Source organism: Miscanthus floridulus, chromosome 4, assembly GCF_019320115.1.
Source record: "Miscanthus floridulus cultivar M001 chromosome 4, ASM1932011v1, whole genome shotgun sequence".
In the NCBI taxonomy this organism is placed as follows: Eukaryota; Viridiplantae; Streptophyta; class Magnoliopsida; order Poales; family Poaceae; genus Miscanthus; species Miscanthus floridulus.
Window position 1 is genome coordinate 87969167 of NC_089583.1, and position 9996 is coordinate 87979162.

Below are 9996 nucleotides of genomic sequence, written 5' to 3' on the forward strand. Positions count from 1 at the left end.
GTTCCATGTGAAATGGATGGCACCGGGCGCCTGGGCTGCTGCCCGCCGGGCACATGCCAATTGGCGAATCCACCCATCCAGGAAACCCCCACGAAGCTAGAGATCATCGACTTGGGAAGCTAGCTGCCGCTGCCGGCGAGTGTGATCTCACTTGTACGTCAGGCTAGCATCACCAGCCCGGTCGGTTCTGTCAGGCCGTGTGAAACCCCTCTCTGTCAGTCCGAATCAGAGATTCTTCATAGCCATGAGATCGATGAGGCAGCCGCTCGCTCCGGTGATCTGGTCATGGAAGCGTTGCTTGGAAGAACAAAAAAACCCCAGGCAATGATCGCGCCCCCTGCCTGCCCTGGCGCTCGTCCAAGTTACGCGTAAGATAACACTACTTTCAGCCATGGCTTATAAGCCAAACGAATAGAACATTAATCTGGTCTATGGTTTCCAGTAAAAAAGTTTTTCCTACTACAGCCGGAGTACCTTCCAGTAATAATCCTCCAAAGTCCACAAGGGCCATCAACGTGGCTCTTTAACAGCGAGGAGTTAGTCTTGACCGATCACCACGCCCGCTTGGCGCTTGCTGATGCGACGCTGTCACAAGGCGCGCGTATGCAACCGGAGCGGAGCGTCGCGACGGGGGCATTACCTGCGCCTTGCGTCAGCGTGACCAGCGGAGCGGGACGTCCAAGAGGGAGGAGGACTTGGGGAGATGCGCCCACGCCGGCCTCACGGCGTCATGTTTTATATAAAATTCTCGCGCACACCTACAGGAGGACAGGAGAGCGGCCAGGAAAACGAGGGAGGAGGCCAGGAGGGCGAGAACAGCTGTCGCTTTTGACCTAGGGGGCGTAACGGAATCAAGGCGGATTCGCGCGCGCCTCCCCTGCTAGCCCTGCAGCTGCTCCTCCTACGAGTGCTCCTATATAACGGACCGCAAAGGCAACGGCAACGGCAAAGCCATCGTCGTCGTACTTTCGCACAAGAACACGGGTCGGCCGGCTGCTGGCGGTTGGAGAAGCAGAGAAGAGGAGGTTGGAGCGGCGGGAGATTGCTGTGCCTGTGTGGCGGCAATGGAGAAGCCCCGGCAGGTGGTGCGCAAGTTCCTGGCCCGGCCGCAGCACGAGGGCGTCGGCGCCGTCGTCCGCCGCAGCATCGGCAGGTAGGTCTCATTCATCTTCTTCAGGTGACATAAGCCTTTAGGATTGCCTGCATGCCATGGAGAGGAGCCGGCATTTCTTGGCTTGGTTTGCTGATTGGGGATGGAATTCGGTCCGCGCAGGTTCGAGCTGAGGTACTTCGATCCGTTCCTTGTCCTCGACGAGTTCTCCGGTGAGCTCCCATCCATTCGGCCCCTTTACTTCTCTTTCTGAACGATCGATCTTCATCTTTGTATGCCCCCATCTCGGCTGAACTAACCGGTTCCTTGCCTAAATTCCGCGCAGTTTCTGCTCCCGCCGGGTTCCCCGACCACCCACACCGAGGCTTCGAGACCGTCACCTACATGCTTGAGGTATGCTCAACTTCCACTCCACCATTTCAACGCAAAAGGCATTCCTTCTTGCTTGACCCATTGAGCCGTAAAGACGGCAGCGTCGTTGGCAACCAAGCGGGCGTCAGGAAACGAACCGCGTGGTGTCGTTTGTCAACAGCGCCAAATGAATGCATGATATTTCAGCGGTTGGGTTGCCCTGAAAGTTTCTTCCCCTGCACTCGAAGAATCCGTCCCGACGGGCCCCGGTTCCCCCTCAATGCGCCCGTCAACCACCACCCGCGTTGCGATGCTTTTCCGCGCTTAAGGGATGGGCACGGCACCAGAAAGCCATTACCAATAGTAGCATCGTCCCCGTAAACAATTTGTGTGTGTTTGGTCTTTGAAAAAACTTGTGAAAGGGTCATAATCAGTTGGTATCGGTAGTTCTGACTCCTGATAACAAAAGTAATGAGCTTGTGTAAAAAGAATCAGGGTCACAGTCCAGTTCTGAGTTCTGACTTCCTCCCCTTGGGTGGGTGGGCGGGCATGGAACGCTGTTTCAGGGCGCCGTGACGCACGAGGACTTCGAGGGCCACCGTGGCACCATCAAGGCCGGCGACGTGCAGTGGATGACGGCCGGCCGCGGCATCGTGCACTCCGAGATGCCCGCCGGCCCCGGCACGTCCAAGGGCCTGCAGCTCTGGGTCAACCTCTCCTCCGGCAACAAAATGTACGTCAGCCTTTCCTCTTTGTCTCGACGCTCGACACGGCGCAGAGCCAAGTGTCAATTCCGTCGTGATCGTGTTGTCAATCATTGCAAGTTGGAATGAGCTTGATGGGAAAACGACGTCCGTGCCTGCGTGCGTGCAGGGTCGAGCCCGGGTACCAGGAAATCCAGAGCAAGGACATCGCGTGCACGTCCGCCGACGGCGTCACGGTGCGCGTGATCGCCGGCCACGCGATGGGCGTGCAGTCGCCGGTGTGCACTCGGACGCCGACCATGTACCTGGACTTCACGGTGCGCCCGCGCGGCGTGGTGCGGCAGCCCGTGCTCGCGTCGTGGAACGCCTTCGCCTACGTGCTGGAGGGCGAGGGCGTGTTCGGGGCCGAGCGGGGCGCGCCCGTCGGCGCCCACCACCTGCTGCTGCTCAGCCAGGGCGACGGCCTCGAGGTGTGGAACAAGTCGGACGACAGGCCGCTCCGCTTCCTGCTCATCGGCGGCGAGCCCATCGGGGAGCCCGTCGCGCAGCTAGGCCCGTTCGTCATGAACACCGAGGAGGAGATCGACATGACCGTCAACGACTTCGAGCGCTACGCCAATGGATTTGAGAAGGCCAGGCACTGGAAATCACAGGCGATGGTAGCGCTTGTCGTAGAGTAGGGCGAAACAGAAAGAGCACAGGATGAAGAAAGAAAATGAATAGATTATTTTCATTCTTTTTGCCGTTATTATCGTTCTATTCTAGCTTGTTGCATTCAATTTAACAGCCCAACATGGGCCGCTTTGTGTACATACAAGTGACATAGGAGACTAAAGCCAATGGAAGCTAGAAACTAAGCACCATCTGAAGCTAATTCAAGGAATCAGCACCCTCCATCCCGCGATCGAACGACGGAAAAAATTACGTCGCCGTGGACAGCGCTTCTGGCCGAGGAGCATGCCCCCTTGTCGGGATAAATTTGCAATAAATTAATTTTTATGAATAATAACGAGATTACCAAATGTTCATAAAAGTGTCTTGAAAACAAAAAGAATCCCAGTCAAATGTTGATCCTTGCGAACATCAACAAGCAAGAGTACATGAGAAGTAGACTGTGTTGACCAAGTCAAGATGACTGTTGACCAAATCAAACGAAGGCGCTAGAAGACTTGGTGATCGGGTGGTCGAGGACGATGGTGACACATGTCGAGATTGCGGAGGAGGCGTAGTGGATATGCTTTCGATTCGATGGTTTGGGCCTCAAAACCACTGGCGGACGGTTTTCAAGTTTAAGCCTCAAAACCTAGTTGGAGTTTCGGCGGGAACGGGAGGACACACGTGGCGTTATCGCTAAGCTTGTGTCGAGACAAAGCAAAGTCGTGAAAGAGCTTGTGGCCATCGGATGCTTTGATCTCAATTTAGACCATTTTGGCCATGGGATTAAGTAGTTCATCTAAAATATCTAAGAGCATGTTAGGGGCTGTGTAATAGCTCTACAAATAAGAGGATGACTACTCCTAACCAGCCTTTCTCTCTGGCTTTCATTCCTAGCTTAAGACACCGGTAGTAGTTTAAGGCCTTGTTTGGATATTGTTGGATTCACACCAATCTACATGTGTTGGGTGGATTGATGTGGAAATTAGTTCAAGTTCCACTCCAATCCACCTCAACACATGTGGATTGATACGAATCTGACTATATCTAAACAAGGCCTAAGTTGTTTTTAGTTTCCTGTTGTTGAGATCTGCATATGAAGTGAGTAATAACATTTGTCCGTGATAATCTTTCGTGTATAAAGTACCAGACCTAGTAGATCTCGGAAATAAAGCAATCATGTTCTCTGAGATCTTGATCTTTGTTTTGAGATAATTCGAATGTGGTTTTCCCTTCCCTTTCTCCCCCTCTCTCCTCCTTTTGTGGGTTTTTGAGTTCCAGGGATTTGGGGATTATTTTGAGTGCTCAGATCCATGCAAAGACTTCTAGTGAAGCTATCTCCCAAGTGGTTTGAGCAGAAACACCACGAGCATGAATCTACACTCTTAAGAGGAAATTTGAGAAAACCTCATTTCCTTCAATGGATTTTTAGATCTGCGTAGTTTGGAGTTGTTTCAGGGGTTGGTGTTCTGAGGATATCCTACCAACATCCCTAGAAACACTTGAGCAAAGTTTGAGATCAATTTGATTCCGTTTGATCAAGATTTGGCTTTTGGAGGAGTAGGTTTGTGCTGAAAACTGCAAGAACCAGCTAAGCCGACTTGCAAAGTCAGCGTAGCCGACTTTGTCGACTTCCTTCTTTTGACTTCCTTCTTTTGAGATGATTTTTGGTGGAGGCAATCTTTATAATGTTGTGAACCTCCACAAAATTTCATAGCATTTGGAGGTCATTTGGTTGGGTTTCAACATTTTTCTTTTGCGGGCTGCGTGCTGATTCTGAGCAGTAGGCTAAGCTGACTGGAGTAGGCTAAGACGATTTGGGGAGTAGGGTAAGCTGACTAAGTCATTGTACAGTGCTCGTTTCAGGTTTTGTGAGTTTCTTTGCTCCGTTTGTGTCCCGTTTGTTCCATGGGCTCAAGGTGTGACTAAGAAGGTTTCTCAACTCTCTAGTCACCCGTTGGCTTTGACAGTTTTGAGTTGGACTTTTGCTTCATTGTGATTGGAGTTGAGAGCTCCGGTTCGGGTTTCAATGTTGCGTGTTGGTTTTCCGGTGTTGTGGTGTCCCACCATATTCTTTGGTCTTCATCAAGAACATGCAGCCACCAGTTGGCTTGAGGGCGTGACTGTCAAGTGATTTAGTGTTTCGGAGGGTGATTGTAGGACCATGACTATTTCGGAATAAATTTTGAATACGCTCTCTTCACCCTTCCTCTGGTCACCTTTGTCGGATATTCGGCACCGGCGAGGCGAGGCGAGGCTCATCGCGCTTCTCTCCCTGCGGTGAGAGGCGAGGAGGCCAGGTGGGCACGCTGCGCACTGCAGGAGCAGCGTGCAGCGCGGCAACGACAGGACGTCAGGACGAGGGCAGCAAAGACCACCTGGTCCATGCCCATATCTGGTGGGCTAATAGGTTATATTATGGTGTTACGGTACTAAGCATGCCGTCTAGCTGCTGGGACCGGTAAGCCCACTTCCGCCTGCAGCAGACCAAGGTCCAAACCAACCAACTAGGGATCATTTGGTTTCACACAAGTGACTGACATTTTTTTTTATAAATGTTATAATATTGTCTTTGATGGACCTAGCTAAAGCGATGTCAGCTAATTTATATTGCAGGCAATAATTTTTTTGGCTTGGTTTCCATATGCTTCGTTTTTTTTTTGGTTAACAATATGCTTCGTTATTAAGATGCAAACCAAACAGGGGCAACACTTTTTCATGTCAGTTTCCCCACACAAGGACAACATGCAGCTAGTGATCCGTAGCTGGGTAGCACACACATTCGCTTCAAGGTTCAAGCTCTTGTTGTTTTCGCCCAGTCGATTTACTCTTCGACGAAATACTCCTGCTTCGTAGTCGCCGCCTTGCGAAATTCAGATCCTATATACATGTGAATGATCACATAAATGTCAGTTAATCGTCAAGAGGCATTATCCATGTGTATATATGTCAAATAGTCTGTTGTGATGAGTTGTGACGTGAGGTTGCATTTGTAGGAGTACACTATTTCAGCTAGCTATAGACGCAAGCAATACAATATAACGCGACGTACCGGCTATACTCGACCTTGATCTTGCCGGCGTTCCGGTCGGCGATGATGGCGAAGGCCTCCTGCGAGAGGTCGATGGTGGCCCGGCAGCTGCCGGCGGGGCAGAGGTCCACGATATCGCTCTGGCCGGTGCACGGCTGCGGCACGCCGGCGTTGGTGGCGCCCGTGCACGTGACCACGTACTTGTCGCCGCAGGCCTTGCCGCCGTTCCAGAAGGCTTCGCTCGCCGCCGCGATCATCGTGCCCTTGTGTCCTGGTTCTCGTAGCAAGCCGAAGCTGCATGCACGCACGCAAGCGATACGATCTAGTAGATTACAAGATTAAACTGACTGATCGTTGAAGCAGCTTATTTAATTGGGACGTACGTGTGTAGCTTGGGGTGTAGAAAGTCGCGGATCCTGTAGTCCCCGAGACCCAGGAACACCGCCATCGCAAGGACTAGCACCACAGCCAGCACAATGGAGCTTGCCTTTGGCATCGCCATTGCCACCACCGTCGTCCACAAGCTAGGTCCCGTTCGGCAGAACTTATTGCTGCTACGGCTGATTCGTAGGGCTGATTTGTTGTAAGAGAAAAACAATGTTTCTATAATTGAAAAGTAGGACTGATTCTGGCTGATAAGCTCAAATGAACTGGCCTAGGTCACGTATATATGCTCGCCTACTCGATCTCACTCGCCCACGAGAGGTGTGCGACGAAGCTATAACCGGGATCCACGGCGCGTTTTATAGGCGAGCTGCGGGGTCCCAGATGGGGCAAAGCAACGCCGCCCAGAGCAAGAACATACTACTAGTACTTACTCTTACACAGTACTCATACTTGATGTAGGAAGAGCCAAGTTATGTCTCAGCTAAGCTCCAAAGTAGTGTATGGACATCCACATCGCACTACACATCTCGTTACTTTCTCCGTACAACTACAGTCCTACTACTTCATCACGATATGATCGAGGCATCCTTATCCTCTACTAGTGGGCACTAAAATTAAGGCTATGAGAGTGAGTGAGGTCTGTTCCAACCCTCGGGATCGATACGGCCCAAGGATGTTCTTCGGGCATGGTGCGCGCGACCTTAATTAACATGTCGCCGTCACGGTCGGGCGGCTAGCTCTGGCTGATGCCCGGTGCCTGCTCGAGTCCTCGCATCCCTCGCCGGTTTGGCTTCTCCGGCGTCTGGAGAGTTCCTGCCGTGTCCGGCCGGGACTGCGGACAAAGCAGCGGCCATCAGACTCCAGTTCGCTGCTAAATGACGACCTCAGCTTAATTCCACGGCCAGCAGCCATCCCAGCTAAGCATTTCAGCATCCTCATTGCGCTCTGCTGCTGGCAACTTTGGAAGCGTAGGAATGGAGTGGTTTCTAGAGCGGAGAATGCAAACAGATTCAAAACCACCGTTGACAACTTGCAATTGGCGCCTTTGGAACTACACGGGCGATTATGTAATGACCAGCTAAATCCGACAATGACAAAGATTGACCACTTCCTAGCTAGCATCTGCGGAATGGCTCGAAATCTTCCCAAGAACTGACTTGCAGGCACTAGCATCGTTGGGGTCGGACCACTGTCCGCTTTTCTTGCAAGGAGGCACCGCATTCGACTTCTACCGAGGCTTCCGGTTTGAAGCTTATTGGGTCAATATACCAGGTTCTATTGAAGCGGTAAAGGGAGCTTGGGAACAACCTGAATACCCAAAACGCAATGTTACGGATGTACGTTAAATTGTGGCGGGTTGTGCTGGCACTGAAGATTTGGAGAAGGGCGCCATTCAGTGAATGGAGGCTCCAGTCAGCTCTAGTGGAAATTATTCTACTTGAGTTGGAAAAAAGCACAAGAAAGAAGTAATCTCTTGGAAGATGAGACGCAATTCAAGAATTAAATTCCTAAAAGCAAAATCACTAGGGCTGCCGGCAATACAAAAGGCAAAAGCCAGGCAACATTCCAGACTCACATGGATTCGAAAAGGAGACTCCAACACTGGACTTTTCCATATTTATGCTAGCGCCAGGACGAAGAAAACATATATAAATGCGCTGCTCAAGGATACTGGGATAGCAGTCTCCCAAGAAGACAAGATGAAGGTGGCAGTAGACTTTTTCAGTAACGCAGTTGGAGCGAGAGCAAATAGTATTAGATCGAGATCAACACAAATGATGATCTAGCCTAGTCAGAACATCACAGCATGATCATGACACACAGATCTTGGGGTTCCGCCATCGGTTGAGTAGGAATGTGAGGACGAGGACGGTGTTGTTTGGTGGTATAGCGTCGACCTTCAGGACGCCAGCGGCACTGGCCAATCACTTTGGCCGGTGCCGGAGTCAGGGAAGAAGGGCGGCGTCCTTCGGGTCAATCCAGCGCCCTCTTAGGATCGGGAGAAAGAAAATGTCGGGATGATTTGTTTCTCGGTTGTGCGTTGGCCAAAGGAGAAGCCATGCCACCCCTTTTAATATGGCGCTGCTCGACTCGGGGCCGTAACCATTGGTTGGTTTGGGCGCTACCGATCGTCGCGCATGTGGTGTTTCCACCGACTAACTCGGTCAGGGGAAATGGTCCACCGACTAACTCAGCCAGGGGAAACGGTCCTTGACCCCGTACCCCTTCGTAACGGCTCGAGCCAGAGATAACTTAATTCCAACGTTCTCCTCTTTGATCGAATGGCTAATCAACATAAGTCCACACTCAGTAGAATAATGTACCGAAATAATGTGATACAACAGTCAGGATAAACGCCACTGCAACACAAGTATTGGCAGTACACCAAACTACCTCGATAGGATGAAACTTAAACATAATGGGAGTTGGTTGTGTTATGGCCCTCATCCAGGATCATTAGAGGCTATCCATTAAACCCATGCCTGCAACATGTTCATTAAAAATTTTGGGTGGTAAGCCTTTTGTTAGGGGATCCGCTAACATCATTATCGTACTAATGTGCACCATATCGATAGTTTGATCTTGGGTTCTATCTTTCACAATAAAATACTTAATGTCAATGTATTTGGCAGCACCACTTGACTTGTTGTTACTCGAAAGAAACACTGCAACCTTATTATCGCAGTGTATCGTAATTGGTTTCAAAATGCTGTCAACCACTTTAAATTCGGGAATAAAATTCTTTAACCATACGGCTTGTCCAACAGCTTCATAACATGCCAAAAATTCTGCATGCATGGTTGATCCTGTTGCTATGGACTGCTTACAGCTTTTGCACGAAATGGCTCCTCCCGCTAGTGTGAAGACGTATCCTGATGTTGACCTTCTACCGTCAACACAACTAGCATGATCAGCGTCTGCATAGCCAGTAACTTCAAGGCTGTCAGACTGCTTATACATGAGCATGTAATGCTTAGTCCCTTGCGGATAATGTAAAACTTTCTTAACAGCCTTCTAGTGGTTCATTCCTGGATTTGACTGAAATCTGCCAAACATCCCAGTAATATAGGCCAAGTCAGGGCATGTGCATACTTGTGCATACATAAGGCTTCCAACAGTAGAAGCATAAGGATAAAACTTCATCTGATCAGATTGAATCTTAGTTTTGGGACATTGATAGTCACCAAACTTATCGCCCTTCACAATAGGTGTAGCCATAGGTGAACATTTACTCATGTTATATCTCTCAAGTACTTTCTTAATGTACACAGTTTGAGATAAACCTAACATACCTTTGGACCTATCTCGGTGCATCTCAATGCCCAGAACGTAAGAGGCTTCACCGAGATCCTTCGTATCAAAGTTAGATGAGAGGAACCCCTTAGTTTCTTGTAACATGTTCTTATCACTGCTTGCTAATAGAATATCATCCACATAAAGTACTAGGATAATAAACTTGCTCCCCTTGACCTTAATATATATATATATATATATATATATATATATATATATATATATATATATATATATATATATATATATATGCAGCTATCCCTTTTATTTTCAGCAAAGCCAAAATTCTGAATCACATTATCAAACTTAATGTACCACTGTCTAGACGCTTGTTTAAGTCCATAGATAGATTTATTTAGTTTGCAACACATGTGTTCCTTGCCTTCCATAACAAAACCTTTCGGTTGAGCCATGTATACATCTTCATGCAAGTCACCATTAAGGAATGCAGTCTTAACGTCCAT

General features: G+C 49.5%; 1 protein-coding gene and 1 pseudogene across 1 annotated transcript; one reads left to right on the forward strand and one right to left on the reverse strand.

The window, feature by feature from the left end:
- Positions 1-508: 508 nt before the first annotated feature.
- Positions 509-3040, forward strand: LOC136552003 (pirin-like protein At1g50590). The gene is made up of 5 exons (XM_066543547.1): positions 509-1153; positions 1274-1323; positions 1437-1504; positions 2029-2195; positions 2336-3040. The coding sequence occupies exons 1-5, from the start codon at positions 1065-1067 to the stop codon at positions 2844-2846; spliced, it is 885 nt and encodes a 294-aa protein (XP_066399644.1). The 5' UTR covers positions 509-1064; the 3' UTR covers positions 2847-3040.
- Positions 3041-5832: 2792 nt separating this feature from the next.
- Positions 5833-6356, reverse strand: LOC136548768 (EG45-like domain containing protein; annotated as a pseudogene).
- Between the last annotated feature and the right edge of the window lie 3640 nt (positions 6357-9996).

Excerpts from the sequence above, each read along its gene's own strand:
- LOC136552003 (XM_066543547.1), top strand. The coding sequence starts at position 1,065 with ATGGAGAAGCCCCGGCAGGTGGTGCGCAAGTTCCTGGCCCGGCCGCAG. Across the intron at positions 1,154-1,273 it reads GTCCGCCGCAGCATCGGCAG|GTTCGAGCTGAGGTACTTCG; the intron begins GTAGGTCTCATT and ends CGGTCCGCGCAG. Across the intron at positions 1,324-1,436 it reads TGTCCTCGACGAGTTCTCCG|TTTCTGCTCCCGCCGGGTTC; the intron begins GTGAGCTCCCAT and ends AATTCCGCGCAG.